We start from the raw sequence: 21,398 nt of genomic DNA on the forward strand, positions 1-21,398 counted from the left end.
CAGAGCTAACACAAACAACTAGTGTAAATGTAGTTATAACCACAAAATTCAACTTCTGTTGGTGTAGCTTTTTTTGCCTGGAAGCATGATGATATGAAATAATTATACTTGCAAAAGGTAGTTTTTATACATCTGTGGTACAAAATTGTAACTACAGAGGAGGGTATACTTATACCAGTTTACATTAGCAGAACACTCCTCTGTATAGGTATAGCGATACCAATTTCTGTCACTGGCTTGGTGTAATGTTGGCATTGTAATAGGAATCTGTATGCTGGAGGTACCAACTCAAGACTCACAGATGTGTTTCTTTGTAATTTTCTTGTCACTACACCTGTCCTAAGTTTGAAGGTAAGGCAGAATGGAAAGAGCAGGAATAATGGTAGGGTAAAAGGCAAAAACCAAGTGTGACGCAGTTCTAAAGGATGCAAGGATCATGGGAGAGTTCATCATTAGAGTCATGAGGCCAACGTGATTGGGTAAAATAAGGAGAGGAAGATGATTCAAGAAAGGTATGAGTAAGCACAACACAGATATGAGCTGAGGAGCAACAGAAGAGAATCTATGAATTGGTACAGTGTCAGGAACTAGGAATTGATTTCTTGGACTTTTGCTTGTAAAGGGATTTGAGAAGGGTTGAGGCAAAACAGTGATACGCTTTCCACCAGTACAGGTATTTCACTGTGTTGGTGTTAACTTCGCTGTCTTACATCTGTACTTCATACTCTTAAAATCAAGGAATTTTGCAAATATATGGAAGCACTGTCAGAGGAGCATGCTTTAGGTATTTGTTACGTCAGATGGAAATAGGTTTGTCCTCTGTGACCTTTAATATATTTGTTAAAAAAAAAAAATTAATTCTTATATCTACTCTTATATCTACACTTTATACCTTTTGTGACCTCTAATGGACAGTATGTATGTTACTTCACTCTGGTGTAGTGTGGGTGCAGAACATATACAAGATATATGAATTCCCTGTAATTGTTCTGAATGGCAATATGTACAGCACATTTATTTAAGTTTAACCATTCATTTTTGCTGGGGACCTCTGCTGCCGTGTGAGATATGGATCTCTCCCCTAAGTCACACTTTCCATGATTTATTCATAGGGTGAGTGTTTTTTTGGAAATAAATCCAGCCAGTTTTATGCAGACATTCCATCAAAAGCCCTTTTAGGTAGAAAGAAACACAGTTTACATCTGAATTCTGGGTTTTCCATGGCACTTGACAAACCAGAAAAGAATCATCTTTCCTTCATGGCCCAAGGAGTTCTGAAATAACTTACCATGCTGTAAATCTGTATAAATATGGGATATCCCTTTTGGCGCTTGTGGTTGCAGGCTTGAAAAAAGCAACATGAATCTAATTGAACATGCACTAGAGTTGTAACTGATGATACGTATGCATATTAACTTGCTTTGGTGATGAATTTGCCTTTGCAAAAATCAGTGTCATTTTTCCTACCTGTTATATCCCAAGGGATTTTTTTAAAATGTAAAAAGATGTTTGCCTTAACTCTGAAATAGGTTTTGCATTATTTCACCTGATTAAAACAAAAAGGGGAAGGGAAACAGTGAAATTATTTTTGTTCCAAGTAATTTTAAGAGTGATATACTAAGGCTGTATTATAACTTAAAAGAAGTTGCCAAGAGTGATAAGTGGACTAGAAGCTACTCTGAAGAGGCAAAGAAGAAAAAGGAATTCCCCTGTCATGGGGTGCTAGAGCATCATTGACCAGCAGAGTAGTTTGTAGAAGCCACTCCAGCTGAGTGAGTAGAGCTCTGTGTCTGACCTTAGCTCTCATATGATTGAGAAGGAGGAAGACTGACTCGCAGCTTGTTTTACCATCTCTATGTGACCTGTACAGGGTGAGATCTTTGATTTCTTTGAGAATCAAGGGCCACCTGTCTTAATGTATGTGATTTTTCAAACTCACAGTTAATATTTGATTTTTCAAGTTGGGTATCAAACACTACAAGTCATTCTGTAGTGGTGCATTCATAACCAAGATACTTTGTATAAATTGCACTAATTTGGTTTTAAGAATATGCATGAATAATCTCAAGGTTTGGGAGCACGTGCAATTTGTTTAGGATATTCTTTCTCTTTGTCATTGTTGTTCTGTTACAGAACTTAATGGTCAAAGATACATCTAAGCAATTATTCTTAAACTGTTTCACCAGAAAATATGCCAGAACCAAACACCATCAGTTTTCATGGAAGTGGGTGCCAAGTACATGTTTTATATTATTCAATCTGCTTTGCACTTAGAATTTAGTCCACCGGTGCTTTTCGGAGAAGGAGAGGAGGGAAGAAAAGAAGGAAGTGGCAAGAAGAGATAACTATTTGTTATTTGTCTCCCCCCCCCCCCCCCCAAACTACAGTAATCATACTTTGGGCAGCCATGAAAGTCTTCGCAAGGCAACCACCTGCATTCAGCTTCGACTACACAACACTAATAATTTGAAGCAAAGTTTGGCTCGAACGGTATGTCGTCTTTTTTTCCTCCTCTTCCTCTCAGCATCCCTGAAGGAATAAAATTCCACCAATCCTTTTATGTAGCAACCTGCAATAATAATCAAAGAGAGATTATTTGCTTTCCTGAGAATGCATATATTATTGCTGAACTGCAGTTGAAATGTACTGGGGAACATTTCTGCTTTGCTCCTGTGCTTATATCTAGTGAGTTACTGTAGAGAACACACAACTGAAAAAGACCAAGGGTTACCTTTTTAGAAAAAAATCAGTTTTGTTAGAATTTAATGCTATTTATTTCAGGTAGGTAGAGAATTCTTATTTTTTATTAGCCTTTCTATGTTTTAAAATATAACAAGAGCAAACGCACTCAAAGTACTGCGTAAAATGAATTAGATCTGGATTCTTGTCATTATTGCTGAAAACCAGAGTAGGCTGATAAAAGCCAGAATCACAGTTGGTGTGTTTATGCACGTGTGATGCATACTTGTATGTGTGTATGTTCTTGCTTGCAGACATGCAGAAATATTGTTTGTAAGGACATGTAGTCCTTACAGAAAACATAATTTTATCAGATTATTTGAATTTAAGCAACCTTGCAGTGGATTACTGAGCTTTAATGGCACTGACCTATGCTACTAAATGTGAGCTTTATTCCCAGTGGACCACCTAGAATTACTTCCAACCCAAAGTTTGCAATACAGCAGAAACTTTGTTCTGGGCAGTGTTCACTGGCAGTGTGTTGACTCTGTTCACAGATAGTACCAATTACCTGCTTTGCGTTGGTATGCTATCAGCCTGAGTCTGTCAATATATGGGTCAGATGGCAGATTTCTAATAAAAAAGGGTAGGGGCTTTATTTTCCTTTCTGTTATGTGTCACCATGTGGAACATCAAGTTCAATATAATATGTTACCTGGAGCATTAAAAAAGGGCTATAATAAGGCCAAATATATATATATATACACATTTAACATTTTAATGAGTTTATAGATAAAAGCAGAATAATTTAGTGCTGATACATACAATCCTGGCTTAAATTATTGGCATTCTTCACTGCCAATATTTTTCACTTAATTATTTATTTTTTAAAAACCATTGATTCTTCTTGGTATAATATTGTCCAAAAGAAAGTAAATTAGGAAACATGTAAGCTTTCATCGCTAGGTCACTTCTTCAAAAATTATTCAGATCAATGAATTGCCAAATGCTTGCTCTCAGTCTAGGGAAAATAAGTTGATGTTTGAATATACCTTCAGAAGGGGGTAAGCAAGTGTCCATCTCATAAGTCCTTTCTCACCCCATCCCTGTATCACACCAGCAAAAAGAACACGTCCAGTGACCATTGGAATGAGATTTGTCTTGGGAAACTATCTGTGGTAACTTGTTGTCATTTAACTGCAAGTTGTTGAGATCAAGGCAGGCATCACCATGTGATTTCATTGTCTGCATTAAACAGAGATTAGGTGGTCATCATAGTCCTTTCTGGTGTTAGATCTGTGACAAGACATCCTGTGTTAGAACATGGAAAACTTCATTTTTCATATAGTGCTGCCAAAGAAGGGCTTGAAAAGAGAGGAGTGTTGGTGATTAGATATAATTATGGATGCACATAAATATGTGTAATGGTGGAAAAATTATTTACCTTTTTTAAGTCAGCATCTCTATCTTTGAAATAGAATAATATATTATTGACTCTTCTGCTGGGCGGTTGCAGGTTTCCAACATTTTCTGGCCTGAGAAATCAGTGACACGAATTAGAAGTTTGATATGAATGCATTTTGCTACTTACATGCATATAGCATGTGGTGAAGGTGTTTTTTACACGCATATACTGAAAAGAGGGAGACTCAAACAACTTCCTGACAATCTACTCTTCAAAATTCCAAGCCAATGACTGGTTTTCTACAAGTTACTCTGTCTTCAAACAGAAAAACTAAAATATAGAGCAGATGACCTATTTGGTCTATATAGATCTGCTATTACTATAGATCTCCAAAACTATCTGCTTTGGAACCTAATGATATGTTCAGGAGTCTCTTCTGAAACTTTAAAGCTTGTTTGTGTGCTAAGGAAGCAAAACTCTAGACCAATGCCATCCGGAGACTGCCTTCATGAAATCGGGATGCGTGGTTAAAAATATCTGTCTGTACATGCAAATTACTATTATTATGCTTAATAACCAATATAAGTGGATACTTATAAGCAATATAAAACTATTATTTTTTTTTTAACCAGACAGTGTACGAACTTTGGCCAATAACTACATGTACTTTTGTGAATTCAGCTGAAAAACGTATTTTTTTAAGGTAAATGCTTGCTTCCTTTCCTTTTGTGGGAAGCTGGCATTCTGTTATGAAGTATTCAGAAAGAGGAAATTGTCTTGAACTGAGCAGTTACAAGAAATTTGGCCTGGGGCTTTACATGGAAACACAGGTCTTTCAGCCACTGGGTGACCTTTAATTTGATTTTGGTTTTTTGAGACGTGAGATTTATTGGTCTTAACGTGCTTGAAGAAAATCTTTTAAGACCCCAGTTTTCAAGATGCTAGATTCCTACTAAACTTCCAAATAAGGCTTATACAGGGAACGTTAGTTTATCTTTTTAATATATAGAAAAATATTGAAGCTCAGTTTTATAAAATCTCTAGCCAGACAATGAGCTTCTGTTGACAGGATTGGGAATTCTGCACCTTGCAGATTTTTGTCCACACGTTGAAACCTTCAGAATGACAATGAATGTGGAGAAAACCCAATAGTCTCTTGTCAGAAGGTGGCCCAGTGTACACAGGTTACAATAATACTGAATAATGACTGCTGCACACCTGTCCTGCTCTGTATTTTAACCTAGATGGTCTCTAAAAGGCAACTCTTAAGCGCAAACTCCACAAGTCGTAGGGGGTCAGAAGTGTTAAATTCCTAGTGGCTAGGTGGTGTTTAGGAAAAAAATGTGCAGTTGAACAGCGTAGAAGCAGAAACCTTTATCCAGATACCATTTCTAGGGAGTGCTCTGTCTATTCGAGACACCCATTTTTTCAGAGTTGTCCCCACATACTGATTATCTGGGGAAAGCATGAATCTTTGCAGTGGAGAAGCAGCAAAGAATGCTTATGGGTTTCTAACAAGAGCCTTACTTGCTTCCAGGAAGGAATTTTTGAACTAAAGCAGCCAGCAAGCAGTATTTCCTGAAAGTTCAAAAACATTTTTATTTTCATATATACCAGTGTTAATGGTGTTAATGTTTTCCAGACATAATGAGTTAAGTGTTAACTTTCTGGGCATAATCACAGATGAGAAAAGTCAGTGGTCCATCATGATAAGAAGGGGGTGATTTTTTTTTTCCATTATTTAAAAGTTCGTGACTTTGAGGTACTACACAATCCCTCTAAAAATAGAAGGGAGCCTTTTCTTGTGTTTAAACATCCCTTGAAATTGTGCTACTGTTTAATAACCTATGATAGGGTTTAACCAGGAAGGGTGGCATGTTAAGATATCTTAACTCTATCCCAGCTGAAACCAGGACAGAATTATTGATCACCCCTTTATTGTAACTGACATGGCTCTGAAAGCTTCAGGCCATGAAGTTACTTTAGGTTACTAATAATAGCGAAGAACATGAGCAGCTCTTGGGCTGGCATAAGTCATAGACCCAGAGTTTTATTCCAGCTCCAGGGCATGCTTGTGACAGAGCACTCGTATCAGAAAGGAGAGGTCCTGCTCGCAGGCTGGAGCACCAGCCCGTCTGTCAGGACCACAAAAAACCTAATGGAGGAGACACAGACTGTGGTGCATTGAAAGATGCAGTGTTTCCTTTTGCTCTGGGCTCAGTTCTGTAGATCTCTTTGGGTCTGCTGAAACCTGCTCCAGCCACACTGAATTCAAGGATCTGAGGTAGTCAATAGTGAGCTCACGGTCAATTTTGTTGTTGCTGTTCTCTGAAACTTGTGGCTTTCGACATAAAATGCAATTAGAGGCAGTTTATGGAAAAAAAAATGCCCTCCCTCAGAATTCAGATGAAAAGATGTGAAAATAGTGTGTTGGTTTTTTTTTTTTTATTGTGTGTTTTTTTTGTTTTTTAAAGGCACAAACTTTGAGACTTTTAAGATTCTTCAGCTAGCTCAGTTATGCACATATGCAGCTAATGTTTATTTTTGTGAGTTAATCTGCGCTTACTCTTGGGGACAATTTGACCTGTGATCTATAGAATCCTTCCAAATTTTGAACTTTGGAACATGTTACTTTATAGAAAACTCCACTAAGATTGTAGTTTAACTAGTGTCACAGAAACACATGAATATCTTGACAGCCATTCTATATAATAATCACCCATATGTATTCAGGTGCTAAATAATTCACATACATCCACCTTTTGCCCTAGTCCATCAGATTCCCTTAAGTTTCTGGGTTCCGATCAATCACACATATCTCTTGGCTTCAGGGCTCCCTCCTTCCATCTGTGTCACATTGTTTCCGAGTTCATCCCTTCCTGTCTCAGTGTATGAGATCAAGCAGGAAGTTTGTCATTTATCAATCTTGTTCTGTAGCTCAAGCCTTGTCCCTGTGATTGCTCAGTTCAGATGTGCTCTGATATTTGTAAGGTCTCCAGAGGTGGCAGTGTGACAGCTAAGTATGCAGCAACATTATAAAAATGCAGGGTGGATTTTGCAGAACACACACACTACTCATCTGTAGGGTAACATGACTTTAAAAAAGAAAAAAAAAGCGTATGACCTGCTGAGAGTCAAGATGGATGTGATTGACTGTTGCTCTGTCTAGAAGTAGCAAATTCAAATCATGGTATTATAGCAAGCAACTATAGAGTGCTGGGCGCTATCTTCTTCCTTGAATGCATGCTGCTGATTATGGTAGCACCACAAAATATTCTCAAGGCTTGAGATGTTATACCAGTCCTCTAGCATGCACTGAAGCAGCATGATAGCTGTCAGAGGTCAGATGCTCCAAGCCTCAGAGTATGGCATGGGTAGAAGACATGAGTTGTGAGCAAAACCAGCAGTTATTAGGTCAGAGCCATATGTAGCACACTTAGTGCTGTGCTCAGGCAATGGGCATCCATGAGCTATTTTTTTGTGTCTCATAATCATTTTTGTAGGAGCAACTTAGTGGGGTTCAGAGACAGATTCTGAAATCAGCTGAGAAAAGACCATCTACTCTCAAATGCATCCCCTAACTCCCAAGTACTTACTCTGTCTTCTCCTCTGTAATAACACGTAACACTCTCATGTCAATACACTGAGATAAGAAACACAGGTGTTTGTATAAGATCAAATGCCCAGACAAAGTGGAGCTTAGTGCTTATATCTGAGACATACTTTCAAGGCTTAATGCATGAGAATGTTTTTCTTACCTTCGCCCCCTTCCATTTCATTCATCTAATTCATCTTTCACTTGTTGCCACTATGTGATAAAAGAGATAGTAGCGCTCCAGATGGGAATTCTTTACAGAACATCTGTAATGTATCTAGCTCAGCAAGAGCCTGCTCCTTAAACAGTGCTATTGCCAATTCTCTATATAGTGATCTAAAGCAGAATTAGCGTGAGTTAATTCACATGTTAATTAACATATTTAAATTGAATCCAACCATAGCAGAGACACAAGTTACTTAGGAATGCTAGCTTTAGACCACTACTACACTTCAATTAACTAGAAAAAATTGCTAGTGTGGTCACCTTCTTCTGAACAAGCTTTCAATATTTGAATTCACTAACGCTCAGAATATTAGGAGAAGGCTGTTTTAGCCAAGCAAGTGAAAGACTGGGTTTTTTTTCTTTAGAAAATACAAATTTGCTTTCAAATTCAGTTTTGGGGGGGGGGAATCATCAGTCATATTTCATCACTGTTGGATTATGTTGTTCTCTCTTTTTTAATTTTGTTTATTGTATGAAAGTGATAACAGGAAAATATTAACAGAATTTTTTTTCCTTATTGAAATGTTTTGTTTAAGGTTAAACCATTTCTTCTACCCTTCACAAAGAACTTGAAAGTTTCATTAGTTTAGTTCAACCTAAAACGGAGTCATTTTTCAGATTCTTCTGTATCCTTGGTCAGATACAATTTCTGTCCTCTGCTTCACCTTTAAGCGAACAAATATTTTAGATCAGTATATATGTAAATAAATAGGCTGTAACCTGGTTGCCTAAGCTATGCCCATTCCAGCCATCATTTACAGTTCTAGAGATACTAAGAAAAATAATGTCTGGCAGCTGTCCTAGCCGTTATGGAAACAGAAGGTCATCACCACTAGATGCCTATGTGCTGTGCTGCTTTCCTGCTTCTGTTTACTTAGTTAATTCTTTTCTCTCTCATCCCCCTACTCCTCCCAGGGTTATACCTGTTTATAAGTGTCATTCCCTTTGTAATCCTTGACCAGTGAATTTGGGGTCATGCTTGTCATAAGCCCCTCAGTAACTTTTCCCTATGAGTTATAGGGATATGGGTCAGATAAAGGGCAGAATTTTCAGGACATGGTGGTCCTTACAAGCTGGCAGTACACACCTAGCATGGGCTGAGCTACCTCCATGGGGTGGGAAGGGTTAAGGCATCAAAGGCAACAAATCCATGGGGCTGGAGAAAGAACTATATCTGAATTGGAACAGGTTTGGTCAGCAGAATATATGAAATAAGACAAAATCACAGAATTGTTTAGGCTGGAAGGGACCTCATGGGATCATTTAGTCCAATCCCTCTGCTCAAGGAGGGTCAGCTAGAGTAGGTTTCCCAGGACCATGTCTGGTGATATTTTGAATATCTCAGCAGATATTCAAACCTACTCCACAATCTTTCAGGGCAACATCTTCCTGTGTTTGACTACCTTCACAATATTTTTTGTGTGTGTGTTAACGTGAAATTTCATGTGGTTTAATTTGTGCCCTTTGCCTCTTGTCCTGTCAGTAAGCACTACTGAAAAGGGTCGGACTCCCTTTTCTTCATTATTTCCCATCAGATACTTGTACACATTGATAAGATTCCCCCTGAGCTTTCCCTTCTCCAGACTGAACAGTCCTAGCTCAGCCTCTCCTCATACAAAAAATGCTTTGGTGCCTTGATCATCTCTGTGACTTCACTGAGAGAAGTCCCTTCAGAAGGGTTGCAAAGGATGGTACAGGTGTTCTCTGTTCTGTTTTCTTAGAAAAGGAGGGGTTGTGGATGAAAACCGATTTTGGCTTTGTGGCTGGTGTATATTGCCATTGCAAAAGGGTGGCTTCTGCTGTCTGTAACAAGAACGCAGAGGCAGGGTTTACTGAGGCTGGGCTATAGTCTTCATCTATATGGAGCTAGAAGGAACTACTGTGACAATCTGGTTTGGCCTCCTACCTAGTACAACCCAGTGTAACATGAGAGAGAGTCGCCAAATAAAATTTCAGATTGAAACATCCTGAACACTCTGAAAGGACTGTTCCTAAAAGAACATGCTGACTTTGGAAAATACCAAGCAAATCTCTCCAACATGCATTCTTCCAATCAGAATACTATATCTCACTATATGCTTCTCTTCCACAGCATGAGGATGACCAAAGACAGTTCAGTGTGAATCAGCTGTTAGAAGACAGTTGTGCCTGGAGACTGACTCGGTAAGAACACTGGTATTTAACAATATTTCTGTTTGTTCGTATTTGTAGTGAGTGTCTTGGTGCCAAAGGACAATTCTGAGACCTACTGGGGACAGGAATGATACCAAAGAGAAAGAAAATTGGTTCAATGTTTTAGACTCTTATTTTCAGACCTTATTGATTGCTTAGCAATAATAATTTATAGATATGTGTAATTTTTCCCATTCTCTCCCTTTCATGTCATTGAAGGTTTCATTAGAGCTTGCATGTTTCCTAAAGATTCCCAGGATTGAAGGAGTCATAATTCTCACGTGTGCATTGCTCATAGAGAATTTTAAGAGTAAAAACTGTAAAAATAATAGATTTGCTCTTTATTATGCCTGTGTTTTCACAGTTGAGTGATGTTTTCTTTTGTTTTATTTTATTTTTGTAATGGAGGCTATCTATGACAAGTTTTTAACTTGGCATTCAAAACGCATCTGACTCTAAAGCTAACCTACCATGGACAAGCACTAAATGAGATAGATTCCTCATTCAACTTTCATTATGTTCCATTTCATGCACTTAGATAAAGAAGCTGTTAACACCTTTTTTAAATGTTTTTCATCAATGTGTTACAAAGTACTTTGCCAAGAACAGTAAATGCCACACCTGTCATTTAGCAGATGGAGGAAAACAGAGAGGTAGCGACTTGTTCAAGGTGAGTATCTGACACTTACTGAGGACCCATCTGGTTTCCTAAGAGCATGGCCCAAATCTCCGTTCTGGTCCTTGCTATAGAGATCAAACCAATCATACAGTCTATACACACACTACTTATTGGCTGTTTTATTTCTTGTGATGTAAAGTATGTGGCCTTTTCTATGGCAAGGAGAATCTTCAGAGGGGATAGGTGATAAAAGATGCTGAGCTGCAAATCAACTATGGTCTGCAAAATTTCCTCTGATACTGTAGGGCAAGAAATACTTTCTTTCTTCAACCACAAGCTCAGTAAATATTGAAAAAGTAAAAGCTTGAACTGTGTTGACAGGTAGAAGAAAACATTTTCCAGCAGTGATGACCCAGAAAGATCTGTGGTCAGGCCTTGTGCTCTCAATTGCATTTCTAACTTATCTGAGAAAAAACGGGGTAATAGCTAAGTGACAAAAGTTTGCTGCCCATAATGTGCACAGGAGCTGCCTGTGATGATTTGCAGAAGGATTTTACAATGCCGAGTTGAGTGTGTGATAAAGTGGCAGATGAAATTTTGAGAAGATAAATGTAGATGGGAGGAAACGGTCTTAAATTCACATATGAAATCATAAGCTCTGAGTTGACTTTTACCACCAGGAATGAGTTCTTGGGGTTATAATCAATAGTTCTGAATGTCAGCTTGGTGCCCAGCAGCTGCAAAAAAGATTAAACAAATGTTGGGAATTATTATGAAAGAAATGAAAAAAACCCCAAAAACAATATTATCCCACAGTATCAGTGTAGGGTGTTCATTTATCTTGAATATGGCTGACAGTTCTGCTTCTCCCATTTCAAATATGATGTAATAGAACTTGAAAAAGTGAAGAGAAGGGCAGCAAGGATGCTCATAGGAATGAAATGCTTTCCATATGAGAAACAAATAAGTAACAATATTCTTCATCCTGATGAAGAGATAATACAAGATGGATATTTTATAGATGACAAGTATATGAAACTAGGAAGCACAGAGGATGTCTGCAGAAAAGGATCATTTACTGTATCTTCCAATGTAGGATAAAGGGAGTATGAAGTGAAAGTAGCAGATTCAAAACAGACAAGAGGAGGTATTTCTTTGTATAAGACCTAATTAAGTAATGTTTGCACACAGCCCGTCTTACCCAGAACCGTGTCCAGATGGTTTCTGAATATCTCCAAGGAGGGAGACACTACCTCTCTGGGCAATTTATGCCAGTACTCAGTCACCCCCGATACCTCCTGTGTTTTAGTTTGTGCCTGTTGCCTCTTGTCCTGTCACCACTGAAGAGAGCCTGGCTCCCTCATCTTTGCACCGTCCCTTCAGTTGTTTATATACATCAAGAAGATCCCCCCTGAGCTTTCTCTTCTCTAGGCTAAACAGTCCCAGCTCTCAATCTTTCCCTGTAGGAGAAAGGCTCCAGTCCTTCCATCATCTTAGTGGCCCTTTGTTTGACACTTTCCAGTACATACATGTCTCTCGTACTGAGGAGCCCGGAACTGGACACAAAATTCCAGGTGTGGCCTCTCCAGTGCTGAGCAAGAGGGGAAGGATCTCCTCCCTCAACCTGCTGGTAATACTCCTCCTAATGCAGCCCAGTATACTTTTAGCCACCTTTAACCTTTTTTGCTGCAAGGGCACATTGCTGATTCATGTTCAGCTTCCTATCCACGAGGACTGCCAGGTCCTTTTCTGCAAAGCTACTTTACGGACAGTCAGCCAGCAGCATGTACTGGTGCATGGGGTTATTCCTCCCCAGGCACAAGACTTTGCGCTTCCTTTTGCTGAACTTCATGAGGTTCCTGTCAGCCCATTTCTCCAGCCTGTTGAGGTCTCTCTGGATGGCAGTACAACCTTTTGGTGTATCAGCCACTGATGTTAAACAGTACGGGACCCAGGACTGACCCCTGGGGTACATCGCTAGTTACCAGCCTCCAGCTAGACTTTGTGCCACTGATCACCACCCTCTGGGCCTAGCCATTGGGCCTGTTTTCAATCCACCTCACTGTCTGCTCGTTCAGCCCATAGTTCATTAGCTTCTCTATGAGGTTATTATGGATGACAGTGTCATGTCAAAAACCTATGATTTCATCATGGAATGTTATCAGGTTGGTCAAGCACAACCTTCCCTTGGTGAATCCATTCTGACTACTCTCTATCATCTTCTTGTAGTTTATATGCCTGGAAATGGTTCTCAGGTTTAGTTGCTCCATCACCCTCCTAGGGTTCAAGTTGAGGTTGATCAGCCTGTAGTTCTCTGCACCTTCCTTCTTGCCCTTCTTAAAGATGGGAGTGGCATTTGCTTTCTTCCAATCTTCAGACACCTCTTCCAGTCACCCTGTTTGTTCAAAGATTATCAAGAGTGGCCTCACAATGACATCAGCTGTTCCCCTCAGCATCCGATCAGGGCCCGTGGACATACATATGTCCAGTTTAAGTATTCTTTAACCTGATTCTTATCTACTTCCTAGTTCATTCCAGGGACTGCTTCCTGGAGGCCATATACATGAGACAGCACCACTCTAGACTCCTTGCACATATGCAGTCTTCCAGTGTTGTGCTTAAGGCTTGCTCCAGGATATGCATTATATACCTTCCACTTTATGGTATGGAAATACCGCCATGACAGCCTGCCTCATGTTATGTTGAGTATTTTGAACTGGAAATACCCCTTTTTAATGAATAAAACCCCTACATGTCTTAGTAGCACTGTAGAGTTGGTGCTACACAGGATGCACAGCTGGTTCTATCTAACTGTGGCTTCTCCAAGTATTGTAAACACAAGCCTTCACACACTCCTTAACTTAGGGATCAAAAAATCACTCCCTGGAGCAAATTTTAGCAGTGTTCACATATTATTTTTCCCCATTAGATGCAACTATTTGATCTGAGAGCACTAGTGCAATTATGTTGAGAAGGTACTTAGATTTGAAGCACCACCAAAATTATAAGATAAGCCATACAGTGAAGAAAAGCACTTTTTCTAGTAAGCGGTGCCACCCTAGTATTTTTTTGTGAGTAGGCCAGTCAATAATATCATAACTAGTCATAACAGCTGTTTCTACCAGCACATGCAACATCTTTGTACTTATTCTGCACTGGAATGTATTTTTGCAACATGTGAAAATTCCTCAATTCTATATCTAGCTAGGGCTGTAATAAAGATGGAGTAGATGGATGGAGTAGACGGATGCAGTAGAATGGGCTCAACACAGTCTGTGCAAATCTGCCTGGCACCTAGGAAGGCCAGCAGATTACTTTCCTATATTGCTGTGCCTTCACAGCTGTGAGTACTTAGGTTAGCTAAATAAAATAACGCTTAGGGTTGTCTGCATGTACTGTAGTTACATTTCTGATTGTAGCACACAAACATTTGTGTTTTAGAGAACATATTGATTGAGATGCTCAGTCTGCTTAGACCCAGTGGAGAAGAAAAAAGAACTGTTTGAATTTCTTGAGATGAATTAAAAAGAATGAACTGGAACCTTACCTCTGTAATAATCAGATTTGCTCTCACAGACAAATGTGAACAAATAAATCCGGCAGCCCCTGCATCGCTTCACACACTGATTTTCATAGCTTGAAAACCAAACACAATGTAAATCAATGAGTGCATCAGAACTACAGTCCATCGGCCCATAATCTCAGACACTGAGGTGCCAGTAACTATAACATGATGGCTAGTCTGATCCATGCAGTTAAGCACAGCTTAGTTAGGCAACATGGTGATAAACAGCATTTTAGAAAGGAAACCTAGCATTGCTCTGCAGTAGGTGCTGCTGCCAGGAAACTGAAAAATGAATGCTGTAAGTATATGCTGTATACTTGTCGTCTTCCTCCCATTTAGACTAGCTCAGATGCAAGACTGACTCTCTCAAATTGTTTGTACTTTCCTTTTTTTCTTTTCTCTTCTTTTCGAAACTATTTGTCCTGGTTTCAGCTGGGATAGAGTTAACTGTCTTCCTAGTAGCTGGTACAGTGCTATGTTTTGAGTTCCGTATGTGAAGAATGTTGATAACACTGATGTTTTCAGTTGTTGCTCAGTAGTGTTTAGACTATAGTCAAGGATTTTTCAGCTTCTCATGCCCAGCCAGGGCACCTGACCCAAACTGGCCAACAGTGTATTCCATACCATGGGATGTCCCATCTAGTTTAGGAACTGGGAAGTGGGGGGGCAGGGATTCGCCGCTCGGGGACTGGCTGGGTGTCGGTCGGCGGGTGGTGAGCAATTGCCCTGCACATCATTTGTACATTTCAATCCTTTTATTACTGCTGTTGTCATTTTATTAGTGTTATCATTATCATTATTAGTTTCTTCTTTTCTGTTCTATTAAACCGTTCTTATCTCAACCCAGGAGTTTTACTTCTTTTCCTGATTTTTTTCCCCCATCCCACTGGATGGGGGGGGAGTGAGTGAGCAGCTGCGTGGTGCTTAGTTGCTGGCTGGGGTTAAACCACGACACTATTGTGCTATGTTGCCTTGCTAAAAGCTCCAAAAATTTGCTCAATGACAAAAAACCACTGAATGTTCATGGGTTGATTAGCATTGCCATATTTATACACAGTTGTTGTTTAACCCCAGCCAGCAACTAAGCACCACTCTCTCACCTCCCTCACAGTGGGATGGGGGAAAGAATCAGAAGGATAAAAGTGAGGAAGAAATCATGGGCTGACATAAAGACAGTTTAATAGGTAAAGCAAAAGCCGTGCACACAAGCAAAGCAAACCAAGGAATTCATTCCCCACTTCCCATGGGCAGGCAGGAGCTCAGCCATCTCCAGGACAGCAGGGCTCCAGCACCCGTAACAGTGACTTGGGGAGACAAACACCATCAATCCTAATGTCCCCCCCCTTCCTCCTTCTTCCCCCAGCTTTCTATGCTGGGCATGACGTCCTATGGTCTGGAATATCCCTTGGGTCAGTTGGGGTCAGCTGTCCCGGCTGTGTCCCCTCCCAACCCCTTGTGCCCCCCCCAGCCTCCTCGCTGGTGGGGTGGGGGGAGGAGCAGAAAAGCCCTTGGCTCGGTGTGAGCACTGCTCAGCAGGAACGACAACATCCCTGTGTTATCAACACTGTTTTCAGCACAGATCCAAAACACAGCCTCATACTAGCTACTATGCAGAAAATTGACTCTATCCCATCCCAAACCAGGACAACAGCTATCAGAGATGTACAAGTATGAACTATGTGTGGTAACACATGAGTATTATTAGTTATCTAGCAGCCAAAGATTCAGGATAGCATTAATAGAGGTATTTTGATCATTGTTACAAGTTGCTGGATTTGTTTCCTATTCATTATGTAAAATTATGGCTACTTTGTACAGAAATTTCTCTAGGGTAGAATAAACTGATGGAAAATATGTTAATTTTTTTGAACTAGTATTATAACTTACAAAATTATTCTGAACCTGCATTTAGGCCAAGCATGCAGATAAATATGCTTACCTGTATGCAACAAGGCAAGCTCATATGTCCGGAACTACTTTTGAGCTGGGTAATGCTATGAAAAAGATGTTATGCCTGGAGACTTGGTCAAAGCCAGAGCAACAACTTGTATTAGCTATGATTTAACAGGATTACAGGAGGAATTGCCAGACAGCTACTCAACACACAAACTGCCTGGCTAGATAAGACTAGTGCAGATTGGAAATAAAAAGCTGTAAAGGCAAAACCATCTGTAGGAGGAGTTGAACACTAGGCATCTACAGGAAAATGCACTCTGGTATTAGCACAGGGAAGGCCGCCCAACATTTCTCTATTCTGTATGATCATTTCAGTGCAATGACTCTCTTTCCTTCTCTTGCCATACAATATATATAATGAAAGTCTAACCACGTACTGTAAAACCTGTACTTTGGACCGTAGTTGCAATGCTAATCTCTGATTGCTCAGTTAGCCCAACTAAGATACGTGAGGACACACACAATTTCTCTGTAAACAATAGTCCATTTGCTTTGAAGCAATCAAAAGACTTTTGTGACTTACAGCTACCAGACTGAAATGAGGGGAAAATTCCTTCTAAGCCTTCTGAAGAGAAAGAACCCTAATACAAAGGGTCAGTGGGAAATAAAGAAAAAGTCAAGGATAAAGTGATAGAGTAAAACAAATAAACACTGAATATAAATTGCAATTTCCACTTTTCCATAAAAGCACATGCAAACCCTAACTACCACTGAGGACCACCAAGGCAATAATGTGTCCATTTTACCAATCAGTAGGCTAGGCAGGGTGTGGAAATGGGAATTAAGGTTTCTGTACCCTTTTCTGAAGATTTGACCCTACAGAGGTGGCCTTCAAAGGAAAAGGAAGGTGTATTCCTGTGTGTAACAACCTTAGCCATGGTCTCATAGGCATCTTTTTTTGCTTTGTTCTAGCAGACAAATAAATGACAGCTAGAATTTCACTGTGCTTCAAATACAGAAAATTACACAAATGCTTTTTAAAAGCAAAACTCTGATTCTGGTTATCTGTTGGGGAGAGCACTTGGAGCCTGTGGTTCTAAAATGGTGAGCTGAAGCGTCAGTCCTGGAGTTCAGTGTAGAGAGGTGTATAGTCCTGTTCATAATCCTAATTCATTTAGTGAAATTTTGCTAAGGCACAGCAATCTGCCTGTATAAACTTCATGGTAACTTCTGTAGCATGACAAAGGCATGGGACTACAGTGGTGTATGTCCATCTACAAAAGTAAAACAAATTCACACTTTGGGTCTACCAAAAAACCATGGAGATCCAGGCCTAATTACATGACGTCTACATAAACACTTGTCCTTATTTTATACCAACATAAAATCACTGACAATTAATTATTCCCAATTTATAGAGGGGGGGGGGGTAGGCAAACCTGTTCTCTTTATCCAGTTGTTATTAACCTGATATTGTTTTCTTTTTTCTGATTTCTAGATGGAACCTTGTCTCGGTTATTATGAAATATAGAGGTCAAGTGGAATATCTATTGCAAAATGAGGTATTTGTTCTCTGCTTGTTATACCAGAAAAGCATTAACTTCTATGTCAAAGGTATCTAATTATTAAACTCTCTCAAATGCAATTAAGGAAGACTTTTAATTAAGGCTGTTTAACCTGAGTTTGAAAGGATATAAATTCTCTTAACAAAATGTGGCTTGAGATTAGGAATAAAGTGCTACAAAATTAAAATATCAAAGGTGACTGTTTGTAAGTGTCAGGGAACCTCTAAATAAAACCAGGATTATTTCGGTTGGCAGTATAATATTTGGAATTAGTAGAGATATAATACACTGTACGTATCTGCAAAATTTGTCCCTGATTTTGCAAACCCACAAGCCAAATGTTTATATATTTAGGATATATATTTAAGCATGAGATAGTTTGCCGGATTAGGTTTAGGCAGCAAAAACTCATAAGAGCCTTATTTTAAAGTATAGTGGGCTGCCAACTGAATGTTACATGTTTGAAGGAAAAAATCTCATAGGAAATCTCTGCTAACTAATGTTTTAAGGACAAAAATCTAAAGGACAAATGCACATTTGAGTGATAGCTTGGAAGAAACCAAATGGCTATTTAATCTGGGTTTGAGGTTGTCATGCTAACTGACTTTCTAGGGTTTGGAACTGGAAAGAAAATGAAGTAAATTAGTAAAATCAAAGAATACTGCTTTAGTGTGGAGATATTCCAGTACATCCCTTCTGGAGTTATTATGCTGAAGTATGGACTTCTTTGAAATATATGTTAAAAAATAAAATTCTTATTTTGTTTCAGAAAACTGTCACCTGTATTCAAGTCCAGATTTTAATCTTTGTGTATATTCTTGATACACGGGTATTTCTATATTCTATTCTATATATTATATTCTACATTGTTGTGTAAATCTTGGACACTTTTCTTTTGCAAAATGCGTACAAATTTTAAAGCTGTTGAACTGTGCCTAGCTACAAAGTAAAGCTCTGCTTTTGATACTGTGTAAATATTCACTGAACTTTCCTTTGTAAGCAACTTCTCAAAGGGGACTATTTAGTGTATAAAATGTGATGCAGTCATAACCAATTGGGAAATTGAGGTCTCCAAGCTCAAATGTGCATATATATTTCTTTACTGAAGTAGACCCATCAGTGTAGTTCGCATTCACTTGAAATTTTAGGGCCTAAAGTAAGAAGATTCCAAATTCAAAGAAAGCTATAATCTCAACATTAATGAGGCATTACAATCCACCCTCTGCAACTGCCGCTCTGTAGATATTCCTCAGACCTATAATGAAGCACTCTTAAATTTGTTTTTGCTAAAGATTTTTACCTCGAGTAAGCAATTACTTGAGATCATTAAGTTTTTATAAAGGGAAGACAGGACATTTTTCAAATATTCATGCTATGCAACAAATATGCATGTGTTACTCTAGTGCTAAAATTCTCCATAGTTTATTTTTTTTAATAAGGCCTTGCCTACACAGGGACACTCAATAAAGTTCATGTGAGTTACTTAAAAGAGCAGGATTGCAAGTTAATGTCATAGGTCAGATCACCAAGCAGACGTTTTCATTCAGAGGCGTCAAATTGTATATCAAACCTATAATAATTAAAACTAGCGTTACTGCTTTGCTTTAATAAGTGGCTTGAAAAATGATGGAGCTATAAGTTCTTTGAATCCTTGTTTACTTATTTTCTTTAACATCTGATTAGATTCCTTTAAGAAAGTTTAAAATTGGGATCTTAATAACTGCTCCCTATCCCAAGGTTACACGGGACCACACTCACATCACTGGAGGGTTGTTACCCTTCTGACTCGCCACAATCCACCCTCAGCACAGGCTGAACTTTAAGCCACTGGGATTTACTCACATATGCTAAGTACACACGTACCTGCTTGAATTCTGTATTCAGCTGGAACTTCCTTAAGCATTCAGTTTTAATCAGACAGGTCTTGTGATTCTCAGTTAAAAAAAAATCAATTTTTTTTTTGCACATTTATCTACCTACTTCCAAATTCACTTGTTCAAGGATGTCTCTTAAAAAGCCTTGGAGATACCAATACTTCTGACTTATGTGACAAGCCCACTATCATTATTAGTAGTAATGATTGATAAATGGAAAATGTATTTTATGATGGATAAAGCCTCTATAAAACAAAAATGAAAAAAAAAAAAGTTTAGGATATTTGGCACAAGATGGGGCTGGGATTGGTGCTGTTTGGGTTGAAATGTAGAGAGTATTCCCAGAGAATGTGTGTAGTCAGACAACTAGCCATTTTGATTGCCCTAATAATCACTTGACATGCACTTCATTTTTAAATCTATTCAGAATGTACTATTTATGTAGAGAAAAAACTTTGTAAATTTTTAATACAGAGTGTAGAAGTTCTAGAATGAAGTAGCATTTTTTAATCGTGTAAATAATTTAAACACCAAAATATTCTTCAAAGGTTCTGCTGGTATTTAAATATGTAGAGGGGAAAAAAAACATATACAAGATGTTGACTATAATTCTTTTGGACTTTTAGAAAATGTAAAACTTCTGTAAGAAACTAATCTCTGTCTTCCCTTCTTTGGGGCAAAAATCAATGTCATATGTCTACGTAAGGAAAAGGAAATCTCTTTACATGATAATATCCAAAAAAGAGAAATAGTGTAAAAGAAGTTGTCATTCATAGTATACAATATTACACAATTTTTTTATATGCTTACTCTCCTTGATCTGCAACCGGCTCCTTAAAAGTAGCTACCATATAAACAAAGTCTATGGTAGAGTAGCTTCTATAAAATATTAAGTACTTTGTTAATTTATCTCTAAACAGAACAGTATATTATACAGAAGTGGATACATTCCTCAAGATACCCAACTCTCTTTGTGGAACAGCATATATATGTACATACAAAATATATAAACTGTTGGGTTTTTTTGGCTTTGGTTGTTTGGTGGGTTTTGTTTTTTCTTTTCTTTTCTGTCTAGCATGTAGGTGTTTCTCTACTCAAGGATTACTCCTGTGTATGTCTATTGCTCATGTACTCCTCAGAAATTGCCCTGCATGAATGTGTCTTTATAGACATAAAATCCCTCATTCTAATAATCCATATCCACTTGCGAAGAAGAAAAATGCTAAATTGAAATGTACTTAAATGCTAAATTAGAATTATATTTAATTTTTAATTACAAGCTATATAGAGTAATTAAAAAATTATATATGTATGTATATATGTGTGTGTGTATATATATATATATATATGCATTTCTTTAACAACTGCACAGTAAACCAGAATGTATAATGCTTTGGTTTGTCAGTGTTATACATGGTAAGAAAGCCATGCCATTTTTACAGGTTTCTACTTCTGCTGGCAGTGTATGTGTGCATAGAGAGTAAATCCTGCAAAAGTTCAATTTAAAAATCTAAGTGGTAGGAAAGAAATATGAAATAAAGGAAATGCACTCCTTATAAATTGGCAGAAGAGTGAATCAACTTCAGACTAAAGGAGGTTCTAAAGTTCTCAAGAGATCAGTCAGCCATAGCCTTTTTCTCTCCAGAACCTCTAGTATGAAAACGTGTTGCTGTCTTTAATTACTAAAAAAAAAACCAACCCAACAACTTATATTTAAAAGAATTCTGACCACCAAATATTTGAGGATATTTTATGTAATTCATTCCTCCTTTAGTTCTGCTCAAGGCAGGTAATGTGGAATTA

General features: G+C 38.4%; 1 protein-coding gene and 1 long non-coding RNA gene across 2 annotated transcripts in view; one reads left to right on the forward strand and one right to left on the reverse strand.

Moving 5' to 3' along the window:
- The window catches only part of PIK3C2G (phosphatidylinositol-4-phosphate 3-kinase catalytic subunit type 2 gamma), a 208,427-nt gene that overhangs the window by 21,038 nt on the left and 165,991 nt on the right, over positions 1 to 21,398 (forward strand). The window contains exons 7-9 of the mRNA XM_069807825.1: positions 2,388 to 2,490; positions 9,997 to 10,067; positions 17,655 to 17,718. Coding sequence (XP_069663926.1) covers positions 2,388 to 2,490; positions 9,997 to 10,067; positions 17,655 to 17,718 — 238 coding nt within the window. The remainder of the gene's footprint in view (positions 1 to 2,387; positions 2,491 to 9,996; positions 10,068 to 17,654; positions 17,719 to 21,398) is intronic.
- Positions 1 to 21,398, reverse strand: part of LOC138690091 (uncharacterized) — a 62,520-nt gene that overhangs the window by 9,178 nt on the left and 31,944 nt on the right. The gene's annotated exons all lie outside the window — the stretch shown is intronic.

The sequence above is a fragment of the Haliaeetus albicilla genome, chromosome 19 (assembly GCF_947461875.1).
Source record: "Haliaeetus albicilla chromosome 19, bHalAlb1.1, whole genome shotgun sequence".
Lineage (NCBI taxonomy): Eukaryota > Metazoa > Chordata > Aves > Accipitriformes > Accipitridae > Haliaeetus > Haliaeetus albicilla.